The sequence below is a fragment of the Aulostomus chinensis genome, chromosome 5, assembly GCF_037954235.1.
Source record: "Aulostomus chinensis isolate RoL2024-O1b breed Wild chromosome 5, RoL_Achi_v1.0, whole genome shotgun sequence".
NCBI classification, from domain to species: domain Eukaryota; kingdom Metazoa; phylum Chordata; class Actinopteri; order Syngnathiformes; family Aulostomidae; genus Aulostomus; species Aulostomus chinensis.
In genome coordinates this window covers 13,048,065-13,071,120 of record NC_141324.1, presented here as the reverse complement: position 1 = coordinate 13,071,120, position 23,056 = coordinate 13,048,065, and the positions used below count along the sequence as shown (strand labels likewise).

The 23,056-nt window shown below is 41.2% G+C and overlaps 1 protein-coding gene across 1 annotated transcript; it reads right to left on the bottom strand.

Moving 5' to 3' along the window:
• Window positions 1-1,541: 1,541 nt before the first annotated feature.
• asip2b (agouti signaling protein, nonagouti homolog (mouse) 2b) lies at window positions 1,542-19,560 on the bottom strand. Its single transcript, XM_086203225.1, has 3 exons — window positions 19,337-19,560; window positions 3,314-3,387; window positions 1,542-2,204 (listed from the first exon to the last, which is right to left on the bottom strand). Exons 1-3 carry the CDS (start codon window positions 19,440-19,442, stop codon window positions 2,004-2,006), a joined length of 381 nt encoding a protein of 126 aa, XP_086059351.1. The 5' UTR covers window positions 19,443-19,560; the 3' UTR covers window positions 1,542-2,003.
• Window positions 19,561-23,056: the final 3,496 nt, after the last annotated feature.

The window sequence follows — 23,056 nt, the reverse complement described above, 5'->3', positions numbered from 1 at the left end:
GGAAGATATACTCTTGGAAGTACTGTGTATTTCCCTTCATCAGAGGTTTGGAGAGCTCAAGGCTGGCCTCCTCAGGGGTTTCAGGCAATTTCAGAGGAGGCTCAGAGAATGGAGGTTCAAGAATATTGGTTCTCAAAATGACATCATGTAAAGATATGATTAAAAGAGTCAAGATAATACAGAAGATTAAAGATTCAGGAAAAAATGACTCACTGTAGTTACTTGACCATCTACATTTTGGTAGGCTTTGTACTTGTAGTTTTTACTTCACTACATTTACAAAGAAATATTATACTTTTTACTCCACTGCATTATCTGTGTCCATCTGTCACTCCTTAGTTTGAAGAGAAAGAATTGAAATATGGCAAAACCTGACAATGAGGATGTGCATTCATATTTGAATCCTGTTCACTCGTAGAGAACAGAATCAGAGCAGCAGAACTGAAACCCAGCTGACCTTAGTATGACCTTTAGAGGTCAGTGGTTTGAGAACTACATGTTCACAAGCACTAAAATACACAAATATCATATAGAAACTGTACTTTTACTTTTTATATTCAATATCAGCTTCTTCTCTGCTTTCACATACTTTTACTAAAGTGCTATTTAATCTGGGTTTTTCCACTTGTACTTCAGTGACGGAGCTTCATACTTCTTCCACCACTATTTAAGATAAACAAAAATATTTTTTAGCAGCTTTTAGCACTTTAGCAAAGCACCTGGGAATAAAAACAAAACTAGAAGCAATGCAAATAACACTAAAGTGGTGGTGGGGGGGGGGGAGGGGGGGGGGTTGCATGATGTGCAGTTCATCCATTTCAGATAGCATGATTGTTTGCATGAGTATGGATCTGTGCCAGGAAAGGAAGCAGCAGATGGATCAGGTAGTGTACAAAGGAAACAGAAATCATGTCTTTCGCCCCCAGATACATTCATGTTACACATAATCACTGATGTTTTTATCTGTAGAGCTTTCCTCCCACAATGTCATATACCTTACTTCAGCTTCATGTCAAGTGCCTGACATGCTGTGGACAGCTCAAAGGAATGGGTCACTCCATCATCGGTAACGTGACTGAAATGTAATTCAGGCCTTTTTTTGGCAACACCTCTTTCTCCATTTTCTCCTCTGTGCTCATGGCTTCTGTTCATTACCAACAACAACAACTAATATTGTCAGGTTTTCATGAGATTCTTCTCCTCTTTAACAATTTGGTGGAGCAGACAGCATAGAGAAAGGGTTAATACAGATCGCATAAATAATCTGTAGTACTCTTGTATTATGAGCAGTTGTTTGACTCTCGCTGGGATACATACTTGGCTTCCTACACATTTTCTACATACATAAAAGTCTCAGAGAAGAACAGACTGGGTATTCACTTCCTGTTTATCCACAGGGTAGCTGTCAGCAAAATAATAAATTGGCTGGCTTTCTCACAATCTTCTCTTTCATAATTCCCAGATGTAATGCCGTCCCATAAATGCACACATGGGCAAGAAATAGCAAACCACAAGGATAACATAAGCTTACAATGCTTTTATTCCATAGCATATCTATAAACAGACCTTGCTCTATTGTTCACATGTGAATAACTGGTACTCCAACAAACTCGGTACATAGGAGCAAGAAAAAATGGTGAATTTAAAAATACAGATTTATAAATGTGCCAGTGTAAATCAAGTCATTGGGGAGTCAGCATGTTTAACATGGCAGGCGTAACAAAGATATTCAGGAGAAACACCTGACGCACATGTCATCGTCTAAATACATGAGAGCATGTATCCTTAGTTACAGCTGTTTACTACATATGGAATATTCAAATATTTTCTGATGCCAAAGAATAACCTCCTGTGACGTGCTGTCCTCCCTTCATCTACGTACGTCAGGAGAACAACTTTTTAACTTTTCACACTGAGTGCTGTAAAAGAGGTAAACCCACAAGGTAAAGGCAATGAATGTATATGTGTATTCCCCAGTGACATACACGCTTATGTCTGGTGTGCTAGGTGTGTCTATGCATGCGTGTCCGTCCAATCTTCGTCCTCTTTAAACACAGCGGGTTCATCCTCCAGCAGTGGCAGATGGTGTTAAAGAGTCGACAATGGCAGGAGGCGCAGGGATCACAGCACAGCCCGTTGGACGAGCAGCTCTCCATCAGGCGGGCGCAGCGACTCTCCGAGACAGTGAGCGCTGATGGGACTTTCTGAAATTACACAAACACAACTTCTATGGAATGTCCCACAACTACAGGGAAATATAAGGAAAAGTCACTAAGTGAGCAGTCACAGTTTCTGCTTTCCCCAACATAAATGAATTTGAGGCAGCGAGCCTGTAACCACAGTACTTTTGAGAAAGAATACATAATTTTTGGGTGGCAGAGACAGATTTGCTTGCTTGTATACATATAAGCGAATGCTGCCAAAAGTTAAAAACTGACTGAGTGGATGTCATGATAGATAAGGTTAAAATGGGTTGGTACATGCTCATGGAGACACTTGTTATATTGTGGTTCACAGGCAGAGGAGACAATAAATTTTTGATAAAAAAAGGTGGGTTTTTTTTGTAAATTCATGTGAAATATGTGATGAAAGGTTAAAAAAGCATTTGTTATTTCAGGTCCACTTTAAACAACGCTAACATGTCACAGAGACAACATTTGAGTGTTGCTCAGCTTTTGAGATTCATTAACTTCCACCTGCCTCAGCGAATGTGCCATGCAGCTGTCTTCAGCAAAACACCACACTTTAATAAATTAAATTTACATCACAAGCCTGAGATCGAATGGCAGACAGAAAACGTTAACAACTAGAAAATTAGGAAGAGCTGCTAACATGTCAAATATCTTCCTCAAGATCTGGCGAACACTAAAACGAAATTGAATAATGGACTAACACCCATCAGGTGGCCAGAAACATGACAACAAGTGAATGCTGACGTCCACCGCCAACATGTCCACAGTGTTTTCTACAGTGACTTCACATGAGATGAAACTTTGTAACTACAGCCAGTGACATGTGTAATTAGTTAGCATGCAGTAAATTTGTGTGTTGGTGTAGTTATTTGTTTCCTGAGAAGTTACACAATGAAATGCAGGAACAAAAGACGCGCTATGAGTTTTTCCTGAAGCTTTCTGCAAATGTAACTTTTAGATTAAGATAGATAAATCCAAAAATGTAAGGAAAAAAAATCTCAGTTTTATTTAATTCAAAAAGAAAATTAAAACACATCAGCCTTCGGTCAAATACTTTGATGTCTATGGACAAGCTGTACTGCAACAAATTAGAGTTTTATGAAGAAGCATTAAAAACTTACAGGCTTGGGAATTTCCTGTGGTGCAGAAACCTTTTGTCTTGCAAATAATCTCCTGGTCTTCACTGGGCCCACACCTACGATTGGAAAAAAAAATGCTTTCATGTTTATTCTTATCAAAAAGCATTCCACGAGCAAATATATCTGTATTTATACTACTCTAATCGTACTTTACTACGACCATAAACTCTGAAAACCATGCCCCCATGGGGGAAACATTAAGAGCCATTGAACGGCTGACCACAACTACACAACTCTAATCTGATTACCTTCAGGGCACATAAAGAACTGATCACCCAGACAGATCTTGTACATTATGTGTTTCACTCATTTTGTGTAATTTGATTTGCCTGAGAGACACAAAGGCCAAGAAAATGGTCTGTATAATTTCTTCTTCTCCTTCTAATTTCTGACAGTAAGAGCAGAGAGAGCAATGCAGCTGGTAAATTGTGGTTTTCTGTTGCAACAAACGTGAACATTTGGTTGAAAGTCTTCTTGCTCATCCAGCCAATCTCTGTCTGAAATCAACTTAATAAAATAAAAATCCAGCCAGATCCTCAAAATTTGCACCCTCCAAAAAAAACAAAAAAACAAAAAACATGATATTGAAACTCTCACATCTGTTACAAATGGATAGAATGTGAGTGCTTATTTAAATATTTTGCAGGGAAGTCAGATCCAACCACAAGAGGTCCCTTGTGATTGGACTTCCATCCATCCATCAGTTTTCTTCTGCTTTTCCTCTTAAGGCTCGTGGGGGGGCTGGAGCCTATCCCAGCAGCCTTCAGGTGAGAGGCGGGGTTCACCCTGGACAGGTCACCAGTTCATCACAGGACCAACATACAGACAGACAACCATTCACACTCACAGTCACACCTACAGTCAATTTAGAGTATCAATCAGCCTCGTCCCCTCTTGATGTCTTTGGACTGTGGGAGGAAGCTGGAGTACCAGAGAGAACCCACACAGGAACAGGGAGAACATGGAGACTCACACAGAAAGATCCTGTACCGAGCCGGGGCTCAAACTGGAACCTTCTCGCTGTGAGGCGACAGTGCTGACCACTGCACCACCGTGCCACCCTTGATTGGACTTGAGACACATTTTAATAAGAAGTAAATACAATTATACACTAAAAGCTGCCCACTTCTGATTGATCTCTCAGACCCTATGTTATTAGTACCAGGTTTGAGTACATGCAGCGACTCCACCGCTGCATAGAAGGACTTCGACAGATGCTCAACTGCAAACCAAGAGCTTCTGCCAGTCAATGAAAAGCCTGAATTAATCCTACTGTTCTTTTGCATTACAACAAAACAGTTGGGACACCATCCTCTGTGACTCCACCAGGCCTGTCCACCGGCTGAATGTCAGACCACTGCTGTGGTAGAGTCTAGATGAGAGGAATTATATGAAGCATCAGAGACACCTGCAGGGGATCTATACTGATCCACATGGTGAAGTTATCTGATGGCCCTTGACTGACCTAAATACTCAGATAATCATGTGGAAATACATAATAATATAATTTATACAGCATGCAAATGTATAAACTAACAATATATACTGCATGGAAAATGATAACCCACTTGTTTTATGCAGCATAACTTTGACAAGTAGAAAAAAAAATAGAAGAGTTACATCCTGATACCAGTGAAGTTGAGTCAATACCATGAAACTCCTGAAACTGCTTACGAGGCACTACTTCAATGTAGGTGGAGCTTAATCTGGCTGTATTTCTGTGAGTTAGTCTGTGGTTTCTTGGCCTCTGGACTTCTTAAGGTATTTTTGGTTCAGTCCATCCTTACGTAACTCCTGGAAATACTTAATCGAATGTGACTATTGACAAAGAAGCAGTTTTTCTCATTTTCTGAAAAGTCCAACTTTGATTATCCCTCTCTGAGTCATTTGTTCTGAGTTGACAGGAAGTGGATGCAATACAACTTTTCATTCTCTGTCTTTCAGAAAACAAAAAAACAAACACACAAAAACAACCCAGTTACAGTGAACTGTTAGATGTTTGATTGCAGGAAAGAAGTGCCCAGACATTCTGGTAGCTGAAGCTTTATAATGATGAGGATGATCCCTCAACTCTTTCCATACTTAAATAAATTTAAATTTAAGCACATACTGGGATGATTCACAGGGAGTGAACAATGATACTTTTGGGTTTGAGTATGAATATATTATAATACATGTGGACTTTCTGTGAAGGGCAGCATAGCTTGAAGGTAGAGTGGCCGTCTAGCAAGCAAAGGGTTGCTGGTTTGATCCTCACTTCCCCTGGTGACCATGTTGAAGTATCCTTGAGCAAGATAATGAGCCATAATTGCTCCTGTTGGCTCGATGACAGACTGGCAATCTGTCCAGCGTCTCACCCTGTGTCAGCTGAGAGAGGCTCCACTCCAGCCCCCCCCTCCCCCCGAACAGATAAGCAGTGTAGAAAATGGATGGAAGGACGGATGGATGGTTTCTACGTCATCTGCTAACAGACAAACCAGTCATGAATCTGCTTGGTAGAGGTGACTAACAACACTTTTAGATGCCAGCAATGTGAGGAGGTAGTTAAATCTATAACATCCATCCATCGTCTTCCACTTATCCTGATTAAGGGTCGCGGGGGGGCTGGAGCCTATCCCAGCATCTACGGGCGAGAGGTGGGGTTCACCCTGGACAGGTCACCAGTCCATCACAGGGCCAACACATAGAGACAGACAACCATTCACACTCACAGTCACACCTACAGTCAATTTAGAGTATCAATCAGTCTCGTCCCCTCTTGATGTCTTTGGACTGTGGGAGGAAGCTGGAGTACCAGAGAGAACCCACACAGGAACAGGGAGAACATGGAAACACCACACAGAAAGATCCTGTGCCCAAGCCGGGACTCGAACCCGGAAACTTCATGATGTGAGGTGACAGTGCTGACCACTGCACCACTGTGCCGTAAATCGATAACAATATTGGTAAATACATCAAATATAGTCCACATGTGTAATGAATCTATGTCTTAACTGCCAGACAGATGATTGAAGCACGCATTCCTGAGTAAATGGTCTAATTTTTATAAAGCGCCTTTCTACTGTGGTGTTACTAAAAGCGCTTTACAGTGTCATTTCATTCACCCATCCACTCACATATACACGCTGATGGCGGAAACTGCCACGCAAGGTGCCAACCTACATATCGGGGTTATATATCTTGCTCAAGGACACTGATACAGTCACCAGGGGAAGTGATGAACCAGCAACTCTTCAGTTACTAAATTGCCACTCTATCTCAGAGCCAGGCCACCCTATGAGTGGATCATCGGGTGAAATACTACACCAAACAGAAAGTAGGTAGATTTATAAATTCCTGTATTTCCACTTCTATCAACAGAGGTCCGTTTCTTTTCTTTCTTTTTCTTTAAATTATACTTTTCTGAAAAGCAAAAGCTATCATATTGGACTCATTCCTAACTCTTCTGAAAACCCATATATTCTGCACTCAATCTTTTATTACTAATGCCAGTTATAGCTAACTGTAACAGTTCACATTTTTCTTCTTTATTATATGAATTAGCCTTCAAAAATAGTTTTCATGACATGAACAGACTGCACAAGGCCGTGTGAATTTATAACGAGAGAAATCTCTCTGTATTGAAATTTGGATAAGTGTTTTCTTGATATTGTGCAAAATGCAAAATTTCACAAGTCTAAAATAATAAATTTCATGTCATGAAAATGACTTTGGGGGGGTCTTGCTTAGGCCAATTTATACACTGCTAGCAAATACTGTTGAATATTTACCTGTCTTTTTTTTAAATGTAGCTTTAAAGCTACCACACCCTTAAAAGAACAGTGCCATCTGTTCGGGGGGGGGGGGGGGTTCAATGTAGCCTGCTTACTGCGTTGGAAGTGTCCCTGTTTGTTAGAGAAGAATTCAAAATTCTCCTTCTAACTTACAAAGTCCTCAACAGTCAGGCTCCTTCATACCTGACAGAGCTCATAGTCCTCTATTATCCAGCTAGAACCCTTCGCTCCCAGGATGCAGGGTTACTGGTGGTTCCTAGAGTTTCTAAAAGTACAATGGGAGCCAGAGCCCTCAACTATCAGGCTCCCCTCCTGTGGAACCGTCTCCCAGTTTCAGTCTGGGATGCAGGCACCCACTCTACCTTTAAGAGCAGACAGGGATAATGAGTTCCTTTTTGATAAAGCTTTTAATTAGAACTGGCTTAGGCTCGGCTTAGATATGCTGCTACAGGCTTTAACTGCTGGGGGACCTCCCTGGAGTTACACCCAATTCGTGGACCATTCTCAAGTAAGTGTTGTGTTACTCCAGAGATATCCCAGCCTTGAATGAAAATAAAGCATGTTTGAGACAGATCCCCACCAAAAAAAAATCACTCCATTATCATTTCTATATATTTTCTATTAAAATGTGTGGAATAACGTGACTGATATTTCCTTCTACCATTGTGGATCATATTGCAATTGCAATATGAGACAAAGTAATGACAAATACTATTCTTTTTCCTGAATTGTTTTTTTCTTTCGTGTAATTATGTACAGTTACAATGCAAACTGCTCTATAAATGAACATTTACTGAGCTTGACAGTTGGCTCTTGGTGCTCATCTTTATAGTTGACAACCACAGTTATTTTCTGTCAAGAATTCTTACTGTCAGACAGCTGAAATGTTGGTTGATCATTTGTTTTTGCTGAACAAAAGTTGGTTGGTTTATTTGATGAGTCTCCAGCTTAAGCTGAGGACAGATCCAAACCTCACAACTGGAACCCGCCTGATCCATCAACTGCGCCAAGCTGTAAGAGGAGGAACAGTATGTACAATATCATACAAAAGTATATCAAAAGAATGGCAGAATATACTACCATGTTTGCTTCGGAGTTGAGATTTTTCCCATAAATGCACTGTACAGGATGAATATCCGAGATTTCCACTCAGGCTGTCAAAAATTCCATCCATCCATCCATCCATTTTCTTCCGCCCGCTTATTCCTTTTAAGGGTCGCAGGGCGGGGGGGGGGGGGGGGGGGCTGGAGCCTCTCCCAGCTGCTATGGGTGAGAGGCGGGGTTCACCCTGGACAGGTCGCCAGTCCATCACAGGGCCAACACATAGAGACAGACAACCATTCACACTCACAGTCACACCTACAGTCAATTTAGAGTATCAATCAGCCTCGTCCCCTCTTGATGTCTTTGGACTGTGGGAGGAAGCTGGAGTACCAGAGAGAACCCACACAGGAACAGGGAGAACATGCAGACTCCACACAGAAAGATCCCGTGCCCGAGCTGGGACTCAAATCCGGAAACTTCTTGCTGTGAGGCAACAGTTCTAACCACTGCACCACCGTCCGCCCTGTCAAAAATTATCAAAATTATTTTTGCAGCTCTCTGAAGGCCTGGACATTCTCAAACAACCAACGTCCAGGTCTGAAACATGAGAGACATTTGGGCACCTTCAGCACCGTCAGCCTTGTTGCACACTGTCCCTTTTAGAAACTGGATGGAAGACATGCTAAGAAAAACAACACATCCTCCTCCTGGACTTGGACCCCCATTATACCTCATGAGTGGTGCCATAACAATACAACTCACTATCTTGGGACTTTAAATAGATGTAAAGACTTTATCTTTTATCTTGCAAAAATACCTTCACTCAGCTCAGCCATGTTTCATGCCTCACCCATGTTTGGAGAGGGACTGAACTCAGACAGGAGACACTCTCTGCTTTATTCGTCCTGATGAACAGAACAGGCACATCTACTATAAAACCATGGGCAGCTAAGGAGAAAAAGGATATTTCCCAAAGTATTTTCGTCCAAGTTACAACAAGTCATTAAAGTAAGATCTGTTGAGCTGCGGGTCCAAATTGTACTTTCCTGAGACAAAAGGTTAAACGTCGGTTTAATTTCAAAGTCACATAAGACACGTTTCCAATGACGCTTAATTTGGTTTAAGCTCTTGACGGCAATTACAGACGCTGTATAATCAGTCAAAATGGGAGGAGTGTGTCGTTTATGAGTTGATTAAACTGTATTACTATCAATGTCACAAGGTCTTTTCAATTCAGCATCGAGGGTTTTCAGGTAGATTTGCCTCATCTCACGTGACATCATTAGTTATACTTCAAACAGCATTCAGTTTATCTGACCTACATCCTTGAATTAGTAACATAAGTAGGTCTGAATTAGCTACAGCTGCCTGCACTGCTTTTTTTTTTTACATTAAGTAATCTTACACAACAAATTAAAATGCAAATTGTCTAATTACTGGTTATAGCTAAGGCTGTGTGATAAAACAGGTAAAGAAAATATTATTTTTCATGATATTGCATCATTAGTCCTGCTCTATGGTTTCAAAGGCCAACAAGAGAGTATTAAGTGTGACGTATTAGACTTCCCAGGTGGTACTCAGCAAGTTGTATTTCAGCTCTGTTTTGAAATTAGACCAAATTATGTAGAGAATCGGAATATATTGTGATAAAATCGGAGCCATAATCTTGACACGTATTGTAAGGGCCTTGCTAATACCCATCCCTGTATGATTAGCTTTCATCATATTAGCCTTGAGAAAACTGAACATCAGGGGCTAACATTAGCACTAAGGGACCGCAACCAAAAATGCCCCCCCCCCCCCCCCCCCCCCAGCCAACACATCTTTTCATGGTTTTTCTCATTATTTTCATTGTTACAAATGCAAACATGGTGTGACATGTGGTGCTCTCTGGTCACTAAGTGTTGAAAGATGTTCCGATCCTTTTTTTGCCACGCTGCCCAGACCTGCATACTTTGTGAATTACAAAATAATGCTAGAATGACCTTGAAAGAGTTCTACATTTTTTTTGTGTGCAATAAAACGGAATGGGCTACATGACATGTGAGAAGCTGCTGAAACCTTTATCAAACCAGTAGCTTGTGAGTTTCACATGCAAAAGTAATACTTTTCCATTTATAAATAAGAAAAGACTATTCTTTGATTTGGTAACCTATCTGCTTACTTTTCATGTTATCTTAACTTATTTCTTTGTCATCTATTTCAGCTGGTTTCTGAGAAGTTCAAGGACAACACTTTAGTCATTTGTAATATTCTTTAAGTTTATTTTCTGATAGTGAAAAACACAACGGCGTACATTTGTTGGGTCTGCTGATCCAATATTTGTGGCAGGCTCTCCCCCCTCATCTAAAGAAACCTCTGGGAAACATCTCTGCAGACATGTCAGCCAGCTCCCACTTCGATCAAACCATTCATATATTGGTGCTCTCTTCATGGTAAGTATTTGAGTTCAGAGCAAACCCAAAGTAACTTAATTCCACTGTAGTCAAGGGCTGTAAAAACAGGTGGAACTGTGCTGCTGCTTGGCTGGTGTCACTGATGGGCTTCTTTCGAAACAAAGACGTCAGAGCCCCACTGCTTCAGGATTCTATTTGTGGTACGATGTTGCTGTCTTACCTTCTGTAAAAACATATACCTTCTTCATACAGTATGTAGTACTTAAGTGTACTCTCACCCAGTTTGCCCATCAGCCACGGACAATGTGTCACATCAAGCATGAGCACCTATCACCTCGAAAATTAATACCTCCCATCATTGAATAAGACATTTGAAAACGTGATCTGAGGAGAAGAACAAGAAGTTCAGTTCTCAGCACTTGAAACCAGTTCTATGAATTTCATCAGATGACACTAATAAATTCCGAAAATTTAATTTAGTACTTTATCAGGATAACTGGCATCCCTGCAATCACAGGGGAGAACGAGTGGGACAAAGACCAAACATCACCTCCTACATGTAGGAGTATTGGAGCACCAGACGATTGCACTCACTCGATTGTTCCCTTGTTCACAAAATCACAAACACAAATTATGGGTTGTTTTTTTTTGATAGTATGATAATGTTAGCGGCATTACGTAGTCCCAGAGGCCCAGTGTTGGTACTTTTTACAGTCAGACAAGCTTTGATAAGCTCATAGTGTTATGCAACGCGATTCTGAACATAGTGAAGTGTTTAGCATCTACAGTCAATATGCACATATTTCACACAGCAGTTGGTAGAATGAGCCACTGGCAGTGAGCCCAAACAAGACCTTCAGCTGGATTGCTTTTAACAGATAATCAGTGGTACTCAAAGTTATTACCCTGACTTGCAGACAGCTTAGAATGCATGCAGTATCCTCATCTCAAATGACCACTTGTGATTGTATCTCATAAATGTGCTCTACAGTATGTGCTTGTAACCTGGTACATTGTTTTTTTTTTTTGTCTTTACAGTCCAAATACGGTGTATCTTTACTAACTCTGAATTTGATCTGAGCAACTGGATCTCAAAGTAGCTTTTTCACAACAATACTTTTGTCCGCGTTTGACTGGATCATAGGACACGTTAGTCCGAGGTGTGAACTAGTGCGGCCTGAGCAATACCAAAGCCAAAAAAAGCAATTCTCATTTGAAAAGTACTGCATAGGCTCCAGCCTCCCCCGCGACCCTTCACAGATAAGCGGTACAGACATTGATGGCTGAAAAAGTACTGCAAAAAATGTTGCAGAAAAAGCTTTACTTCTTCTTTTTATCTTCCTTTTTTGGGGTAAATCCATGTCGCCCTGCATGAAAGTCAACCAAACTCCCCATGGAAGTCCAGTCCTTTGCAAAATTTCTTCAGCTGGCTTTGAAGGCTGATATGGCCTGATGGTGACACTATGCAACCCAAGTTTAATATTTTGAAATAACAAAATCAAGTGTAGTAACATCAAAATTTAGCCTTAGAAATAAGAGAATTATCAAATACGTTTAGCAGGTAGCAATTTTGAAGTCCATCATTCTGTTTTTTTAAACCTATAAAACTTATGAAACCTATGTTCTCCCACATTTTTGCTTAACTGATAACACATTTACTCAGATGCATCTCAGTATTCAGGTGATATGGCAAGATTTATGTTCTATCAAAAGTTTAGCTAACTGGATTAAAATATTTTGGTACAAAAATTCTTGCTCAATAAATATCCATCCATCCATTTTCTACCACTAATCCTATTAAGGGCCGCGGGGGGGCTGGAGCCTATCCTAGCAGCCTTCAGGTGAGAGGCAGGGTTCACCCTGGACAGGTCACCAGTCCATCACAGGACCAACACATAGAGACAGACAACCATTCACACTCACAGTCACACCTACGGTCAATTTAGAGTATCAATCAGCCTCGTCCCCTCTTGATGTCTTTGGACAGTGGGAGGAAGCTGGAGTACCAGAGAGAACCCACACAGGAACAGGGAGAACATGGAGACTCACACAGAAAGATCCTGTGATCGAGCCGGGGCTGGAACCCAGAACCTTCTTGCTGTGAGGCGACAGTGCTGACCATTGCACCACCGTGCTGCCTAATAAATATCCAATGTTAATAAAAAATAAGAACATTTTCTTTCCATTCTTGAAGTCAGTTCTAAAAGGTAAGAATTTTATCTCAGAAATGGATTTTTTTGAAAAGGGTTTAAATTTTGTGCTGTAAAAAATTGCAGTCATTGGAAAATCAAGCATTTTGACATGAAACATATATTTATCATAATGAAATAATCAATTTTTTTCTGTCAAAACAAATAACAGGTATCTATATTTTATCTGGAGAATCTCAAAATTCTTTTATCTTGATAATAGAATTCTTTGACCATAGTTTCAAAGCTGCCATTGCAGGCAGCACATCAGAGACAAACTACAAAACCCACAATCCCTCAACATCCCACCTAATTCGACACAGCTGCATCCAATAGAAATCTGCTTGATTAGATTACCTGTCTCAGCCACAGCTGATGAAGGGAATGTTTATCTGTGGAGGTGCAGCAACTGTCTCGTAATAAAAGATTTATGCTTCAAGTCTCAGCATCCCCTACATTTCGTTGCCTGGTTAATGCAGTGAACCTCAGGGGCACTAGAGATTCTCATTCCCTTGTTTGCCAGTCCTTGTGAGGACGCATATACAGTAGGTCCTAAATGACAATAGTTTTCTTTACTATTGTTTATATCACCATGTTTATGTCAGTTCATGGGTCAGATCTCGGACTACTTGTCCTGGGTACCTCACCATAAACAGATCATTCCTACTTGGGCTGTGTGCTGTGGGAATTTGGGCAGATGTACTGTCGGTAAAATCAAGTAACTCTGACGGAAAATTACAACAAATTGTGCTCCACTGAGGCCTTTGGCCATGAAAACCTTTTGCCTGTTTTTTTAAAAGGTGCAATGTGCAGAATATCAAAACTTATCTTCCAGCTTGGCTTCAGCCAATTTCTTTTTAAGGGAACAGTATTGTCTCTACAAGCTGGAAGACACGTGTAATCTGGCACGATTTTATACAAATTATAGGAAAGCCCTTCTAATGCAGCCTATTGGAGCCAGACCTACAGAGCCACAGCTCTATTGAGTATTCCTGTTTCCTTGTGCCATAATGACTTCATTAACTTTTCAAATGATGAATTTTATTTTTAAGAGAGAATTCATCTCCTCCTGTAGTCAGCTGTCACCACACTATCTTTGAACTCAGAAACCTTAGAAACAGGCCCAGACATACACCCTTTTGTCCCATTGACTGCTGCAAAATTAATACGACAATTTCTTCTTCTTCCAAACATCCAACTGTCTCCCAGTCCCCATCCCAACTAAGTTGCTTAAAAACACTTAACCCCTAGTTCTCTAGTAAATCTGATCTGTCATCTGTTTACATTCCACAGTTCTTTCAAAACCCTTAAGGGTCACTGCATTTTTCAGTGGGTTTGAATGCCAACATTCAAACATTCAACTCAGATGTGATCTTGGTGTCTTTGGAAAGGTAACATTCTCAGGTGTGTTGTAGAAATGTCCGTACAGTATGAACTACTGCACCACTGTGCCGCCCATAATAAATAAGATAAAATCTAGATATTATTTGAAATTCAATCAATTGGGCTTCTTGGGGTATATATAATAAAATGAAGTCTAAAGTGCATCTATACGTTTACTCACGGTGCATACATCTCCAATCTTATTTGAGCATAATGATTAGGGTACCCATTGATAAGATCCATCCATCCATCCATCCATCCATCCATCCATTTTCTTCCACTTATCCAGTTAGGGGTTGCGGGGGTGGAGCCTATCCCAGCAGCTTTCTGGCGTGAGGCAGGGTTCACCCTGGACGGGTCACCAGTCCATCGCAGGGCCAACACATACGGACAGACAGATAGATATTATCCTGCATTTAATGCCAGACATCCTCTAATTTGGGGCTATAAAAGTAATTGGGTCAAGGTCAGCTGGGACTCGCTGGAGGAATATATTGTGACTGAAAAGGACAAACCAATCTCATTGACATCACTATGATATCATCCAGTTGCACCCACTAAATTAGAAATAGCACAAAAAGTAAGGGTGTTTTGTATGTTTCTTCCACACGCTACTATTGAACAAACAGGAGCCTCAGGAGTGTGTGGAAGAACCATGCACAAACACAACAGTCTGGCACTCAGAGAGTGACCAACACAACCATTAGCATTTGATTTGGAACAAATAATGGTTGAAGAATGGGATGCCATCCCACAGTAATGTGTGGCCAGGCTGGTGACCAGCATGAGGAGGAGGTGCCAGGCTGTTGTGGCTGTGTACGGTTCTTCCACACGCTACTTAGGCTCCTGTTTGTTAAATGGATCAATTGTTAAACTGCCAATATGTTTTGATTCTTCAAACTTCTATCATCCAATCCACCAAATACCAAACAAGTGTCAATGGAAAAATAAACTGTTTGGCATTGGCAGAGAAGATTTGGCAAATTTTTCATGGGTGTAACCCACATACTCAGCTCCGCTGCTCATCCCACAAATGCATGTTCCTTACAAATGTGGCCCCATTTAAAAGGGAAATAAACGGGCCTTCCAATGGTATAGGATTTATTGCCAATAAGCATTGTTACAGCAAAAAATAGTGTACCAAACACAAATTTCAATTCTTATGTTATTTTAAGATAATAGCATCATTAATTAAATAAATTTCAAATGATCCATCCATCCATCCATTTTCTACTGCTTATCCTGTTAAGGCTCACGGGGGGCTGGGGCCTATCCCAGCAGCCTTTGGGTGAGAGGTGGGGTTCACCCTGGACAGGTCACCAGTCCATCGCAGGGCCAACACATAGAGACAGACAACCATTCACACTCACAGTCACACCTACAGTCAATTTAGAGTATCAATCAGCCTCGTCCCCTCTTGATGTCTTTGGACTGTGGGAGGAAGCTGGAGTACCAGAGAGAACCCACACAGGAACAGGGAGAGCATGGAGACTCGCACAGAAAGATCCTGTGATGGAGCCGGGGCTCAAACCCTGAACCTTCTCGCTGTGAGGCGACAGTGCAGACCACTGCACCACCGTGCAGCCACATTTCATGAGATATTATTAAGAAAATACAGAAAAATATGGGTATTACCAGAACTGTTCAATCTTTAAGGTAGCAAACCTTAGAAGGATATAACTTTGTGTCTGTTTCTTCCATATTTCGTATCATGTATTCCTCAATTCCAATGAACTCATAATTATTTGACACTGCACTGTACACCTGTCTTATGTGTTGCATGTAACTGTGTCGTGTTGCTGTGAGCTGGTTACTGTATGTCTTCTTGTTTTTTTGTTCGCTTGTCTGAAAAAACATAAACTATCAAAGTAACCATAGGGGAGTGAGAGAAAAATAAATAAATACAAATATTACATCAGTTTTATTTTTGAAAATACCTTCCTTTACAAAAATGCACTTTTCTCGGCTTTTCAGAGAAAAAGAGTTCAAGAAATACTTCACCCAGAAAGCGTAAGTATCAACAAATCGGTATCTTGAACTCACAAAGAGGTTTTCTCAGTCCTGAATTACTTTGAGACAGACGTCAGCCATGCTAAGTACTATTCAGTTTGAAGTGAATGGTGCCTGATGGCACCCCCCCCCCCCCCAAAAAAAAATACCCCAAACAACACTCAGGGCCTATTTTACAGCATGTCTCAAGGTGGCGCTAGTATGTTACTTGGGTGTGGTCTGGTAAAACCATGGCGCACGATTATTTTGGGACACCAGAAAACAAGAAGACAGAAAAGACGCTGGTCTTCTGTCAGTGGCGTTGTGTGCGAAGAGCTATTTAAAAGGGGCATCAGTCAGATGAGCAGATGCGTGGCATTGCAATGCAGTTCACTTGACACCTGAATACAGGGAGCCATCGCCTTCCCCTCCACCCAGACCTGCTTCACCTCTGATGGCTTCAGAGGATACCTGCTGCTCCCTTTTACACATATAAGACCTGCTCCTGCACGTTCTCCTGGTGCCTGGGGAGGTCTGTTTCTCCAGATGAGAAGCGCTAACGACTCCTGAGTTGAAATGCGAAAGCCACTGAAATAGCAACACATCAAGTCCTGGTCGAATTTGAGCTTCAAAGTGAGTGACATGAGGAACAAGGATTGGTTCAACTGATGCCGTGACTGAAACACACCTATGAATTATTCTGTGTCGAATGACTGCCTCTTTGTGCCTTGTTTTGTGCTCTAATTATGTGCCATGAATGTGCGTCAGAAGCACAAAGCGCCATCCGGATGGCTCATCCAGGAAAGAAGATGTGGATCATACTGAAAGATGTGCCTGAGAGTTTATAAACAGGCAGTTTTTCTGCAGCTGCTGTTAGCCGTCAGTTACCATTAGCTTCATGCAAAAAAACAACAACAACAAAAATGTTGCTGGCTCATATTTTGTTCTGGAATCAGCATGGTAGAGTAGCCATCTAGCAACTGAAGGGTCGCTGGTTCGATCCTTGACCCCGGGGACCATGTCGAAGTGTCCTTGAGCAAGATACTGGACCCATAATTGCTCCTGATGAGTAGGTTGCATGGCAGCCTTCACCATCAGTGTGTGTGTGTGTGTTTGTGTGAATGAGATGACACCGTAAAGCGCTTTGAGTGCCGCTAAGGTAGAAAAGTGCCCTATAAAATTGAGTCCATTTACCACTCAGTCCATTTAAGTATCTTTTTGAGCTCAAGACATCCTATTGCGAGTACCTATAAGGCACTTTTTGAGTGAATTATTGCTTTAATTGCAAGAACAGAGGCAGCAACAAATGACAAGATAAGTGTGATTGATTAAGGAGGAGTTGGGGTTAAGGGTGGTTTGCAAGCCAGCAATCAAACAAAGCAAGAAGAGCAGGCAGAATGAAACAGCTTAGATAAGGTACCTTTAGGGATCAGCTTAGCCAACTGAATGCATCGCAGGATATACCTTGGTCATGAGCAGAAGGGGGGGGGGGGTGGCTAAGAACAGCTGATCCTCAGCTCAGTTTGACATCGTGGCCCGCCTGAACTTATGTTAGATTCAATTTGTGAGTCAACAATCCTGATGGTGTTGTTACAGCAACAATCTGAATTCTAAAATCGCCACCAAATCAGCTGTATGTGCTATTGCTTTGCAGCTTTCAATTTAACATAATTCCACATGTGGAGATTTTCAGACGCTTCTGACTGCACAACTAATTAAACCTTACTCTGCACAAAATTGTTGCTCAATTGACAGCAAGTTAATTCATCGGACTGTCCTGAATAAACGACCCAGTGTAAATTCCCACTTATTAATTTTGAATGATCATGAAAAACTGATAACATGTTGATATTATGCAGATGTCGCTAGCACAATTTCAGATTTTCTATGATTATTGAAATTATATGGACTAAATGAAAACTTTGAGTTGTCATTTGAGGAGCCATCAAAAAATGAATCTTTTAATTTTTTTTAATAAATTACCATCTCAGTGTTGTCGAGGTGAAGTACACAGATTCTGAGATGCTGCTTTGATGACTCCAATTTGAAACTGGTCTTTACACGCAGCCTGGCGATCACCTGAGTCGGCGTGAAGCCATTTTCAACTTGCCTTTGAAGTCGACGGTGATGAATTCAAGACCAAGTGATGCAAAATAAACCTGCAAAAGCACCAAGATGTGTGCGTGATTAAAGATGTTTTTTGTTCTCGTTTGTCTACCTATTTATCATCTTCCTCCTCAAAATGCATGGCCTTGGCTTACGGACGCTAACATTGTCATAATTGATTTGGAGAAAAGAGTTTGCTTTTGTTTGGATAGGCTATGGAAAAAATCTAACAGTGCCATGGCCAAATATTTTGAACTGGCTCCAGATTGATGTGGTGGGGGCTACTGCAGAGAGCATGGAGGGACATTTCTGTGCTCCTATAGTCTTATCAGCCCTCCCAGTTGTTCTGAGAACAGACTGTGCTAATTCATTCTGTAGCAATGTGCAATTTATCTAAAAAAAAAAAAACAAAATCATCAAATTAACATGACATTTTATGTCAGTTTTAACATATAAATGCGTGTTGTGTCAATGTGGGGATTAAATGCTGTAGCCTGAGGGAATAGTATTAAAAGTTACTTATTCATGACCGATTGAAAAAAAAAAAGAGACCGTATTCTGAGATATTTTAGGAATAGGAGCAGTGTGACTCATAAAGGTTCCAGGATTTGGGGCAAAAAGGAGGAATATTTCCATTCCTAAAAGGGGTTCTTGGCATGAAGTTCTGATTATTGTGTTGTTTTGTTCTGGCCTGTAACGACTGACTTTTTCAAAGAAAATGAAAATTTCCAGTTTTATGGGGAATTAATGGTCCATTGTACTTTGTTGAAAAGATCCATTTCGAGAACTATGTAGTCTATCTCTCATGGAACATTAGGTAAAATGCATACTGCTCCAGATCTAATTTATGTCTTCTTATTTTCGGAGCTCCCAAGATTTCTATCTGCAATTAAATCATATATATAAGTGGAGGTGAAAGGTTTTCCATGAAATCATCATGCTTTGGATGTTTATTCCAAAGTATAATTTATATTTAAAAGTGAATCAATTTAGATGGGATGAAGACATATACTCTTTAACCAAATTTAACCATATTTAAGATGAGATGCCTATTTAGTTCAATTTCAAAGTGATAAAAAAATGAAAGACCAAAAAAAAAAAAGGATAATACAGCTGACTCCTCACCGGTGTCGTTGTCAGTCTTTCTGGCATCTTTCTTGGTCTCTTCCGTGCAGGACAGCGGTAGCACGAGCAGGACGAGGCACAAGTGTCTACCCGTTATCCTCGTCATGGTGGTGGGACCTGGAGCTCGTTCAAATCCACTTAAAATTCACTTAATAAATCCCGGCTTGCTTGTCTTCTTCTGAAAAACCCTCACCGGAGCTCCCTCGGCTGCTGTGACGGGAAGCTTCATCGACCAGCCCAGAGGGTCGGGGCCAGACACAGAGCCCCGCCCACCTGCTCACACACGCTGCTGAGAGGATGCTGGAACCAACCCCGCATTTTAGGTAGGCATGAGACGAGTGAGCGCGAACAGCAACAAGAGAGCTAGCGATTTAATGTGCACCTTATAGGACACTTGCAGCGTGTCTTACTCAAAGACAACTAAAATGTCTTAAACCATGAGATAAGTGTAGTTTTACCACAGTTGTTGGCTGCTTCAGTCTCTCTGCTTCTTGCTTGTTCCCAAATATATTAATGTGACATACTGTATTTCAGAAAGTCATTGAAGAACCTCCTGTTTACACTTATACCAGTGAAGGAGACCGTATTTACTCAGTCTGACGTAACTATTGTCCTCAACCTTTCAGGAAAGTCTCATTTGGAGCAATGGTGTGTTTTGCAGGACGCACACTCACACTTTGAAGCTGCCCAGTACAACCACAGTCAGATCTACAGGCCACTGAGCTTTTCCATGGGAGCAGGAAAGGTGGAGGGAGGGGCAAGCCTTTACTTCTTCACTACCCAGACTTATCCTGCTGGACCTGAGAACTGAACTGGTGAGGCTCCAGTCTCAAGCACCCCTCTCTAGCCTCAGTAGCAGCACCGTCCCCAACTCCTGTAGTATCCTGCTCGTCCTACACGAGTACTGCTCACAGATTTCTTCAGTTTTCAACACTTGACGTGATATGAGTCATATTGGCTCCTTAGAGGTGATACATGTGGTAGATGTATCAAACCTTTGGGTGGCAGAGAACGTCCCGGCCATCCCAGTTCCTTCCTGTGTGGAATGTCCCCCACCATTAGGGGTATGTATGCAAGTCTTGATGGTGCTCCTGACCAAGGTGCTGGCAGCTGCTTTGGGGATGGTCCTCAAGCACTCACAGCTCTGCAGAGGATGGGCTCAATGTAGAGAACTACTTTCACTGAACCGACATGCCATGACAGTAAGGTCTTCTTCTTTTAAGGACAGATGGTTTCATTCTACATGATCAATTCACTCATGTTTGCAAAATCCTCATTGTGTGACAAATATATCATTAGAGATTCCTTCCCCTGCTAGAAAGAGAGGCTGATAAGAAATAGACTTTGAGGATACGAGGTGATTGCATCAAACAAAGTGGTTGCTATGGAAACATGCACAACCCGTGTTGCAGATGCATCTGGGTCCTATTCAATCCATTTAAACTTGTAAAATGAGGCAGAATGTGGATGCAAATTCAAAGGGCGCAAACCAGTCTCTCGACTAATTGTAGGTGTCTTCTGGGCGTAACATTAGTTAAACCAATCAGATCGTCCTCCCTTTAAAAGCCTTGTTATGCTTGTACTTGTGTACATTACTGTTTGAGTGACTCCTTGTACAGGTTGCAGGTATAGTTTTCTTCCGAGGAAATGTGGTGGACACAGTAGTAAAGGTTTTACACATGTTAAAAAAAAACCATAAAAACACCCACCAGTCACCTGGTGCCATGCCTGCACAGGTCTTTGCTCTGATGAATGTTAAAAAAAACATTGGAATGTCTTAGCTTTCATGCATCTGTTCGCCCCCCTCCGAGGACCTGGCCTCACCACCCCCTACTAAAGAACTTGACTAGTTTGTTCAAAGCAGTGGTTTCTTTCCACTGAGACACACAGACATTGCATACAAATTAGATGTACTTTATGGATTTATATGCAATTTCCATTGCAAGTAACTTCTTTTTAATGTGTGTTTTTCCCCCATGTGGTTTATAATTTCAGTTTTTAGTTTTGTGGATTAAATGCTCAACAATTTTGCTGCAGGGATGGGAATGTTAACGAGGATGTGAGTGGCCTCAACATTCTAGGGAGTGTAAATTGATATAGAAATAATACAGGTTTGTACTTGACATCACCGTCAGCGGAAGACAGAGGAAAAGAGAGGCAAATGGATCGCTGCAATTTGGAAAACAACTGGAATCCAGGCACTTAAAGTTTGTACCTTCCATTTATATTCTAAAACCTTTTTTTTTAAAAAAACATCCACGATTATCAGCCTTATATTCTGCAAAAGAGAATGATTTATTTGCTAATTTCAGCCAACCCCCCCCCCCCAAAAGCAATGTGAGACATTTGGCAGGATAACTTTACTTGAAAAGTTTTACGTGTTATCTGTTCTTTTATGATTAGCATTCATATGCTAATATTGATTGATACATTTGCTCCCCCCACAGAAAAATGGTAGTGATAATCTAATATTTGGCTGGTAAAGTTTGAACATTCCCCTACAATACCCATGTGGCTGTTGATTATTTTTTGGTTATCTATCTGGTCGATTGGTTTTAATCTACCAGTTGATGGGTAAGTCAAAAGTTAACTCTGGACCCTGTTTGTAAGAACTGATGAAAATATGCATTACTAACTGTGGAAGGTTAATACAATGTTAATAAAGAAATATATCAACAAAATACTTTTTTTTTGTTTAAGGACAAAAAGAGGCGATCCCCTGCACCCTGACTAGGTGATTCGGATTCAAAAAACGTTATTTATCCCCCTGGGATGCATTTAAGGGAGCAGAGTGCGGTACAGTTGGTTACACAACAAGTACAATTGGTTACACAACAACCCCCCCCCCCCGTTTTTTTCCTTGACTTCCCCACTGTGTGACAGTTTAAGTATAAGGCACTAAGATCCAGAAAATGACATCACCTAATTACATGAACTGATTAAATTTTATTTTATTGTATTTAAACCATTTTATAGCTATGCTGCTATAGACTTAGACTGCTGGGGGACACATCTGGTTACATGGAGCCCTTTCCTCTCCTCTCCTCTCCTCCCCCCTCCTCTCTTTTTTCACATTTTTGGACTGTCATTATCATTGCCTGTTGCACTTTGTAGTTTGGCCTTGGTGTCTTGCAGTCTCTCTGTGTTTCTACAGATCCACCGGGGCTCCATCTCTATGCACCAACTGCCGCCTGCATCGCCAACCCCCCCACCCTTTTCTCCTTCTGTTAAACCGGCCTGCCTTCCCCCCCATGAACCAGTCTGCCATCCAGTCCCCCATCAAGCTGGCTTGCTCTCCCTGCCTCCCCTTCCAGAAGCTTCCTTCTTCAGCTGTTATTAACATCTCCATGTTTCCCACATTTTGTATCATAAACTGTTTTCTTGTCTGTAACAACATCTACTGCACGTCTGTCCTCCTGGTGAGGGATCCCTCCTCTGTTGCTCACCCTGAGGTTTCTCAGATTTTTCCCTGTTAAAGGTTTTCTATGGAGTTTCTCCTCAGTCGATGTGAGGGTCTGAGGGCAGAGGATGTTGTTATGATGCCATGTGAAGCCCTGGAGACAAACTGTTGGTGAAAACGGGCCATACAAATAAAATTGCCTTGCCTTAATCTTTAAACATCGAATGTCAATCACTGAGGGATAAAGTTCACAAAATAAAAAGAGCGTTTAAACTTTGTACCTTGACACCTCACATTCTGATGATAGAAAAATGAAATTA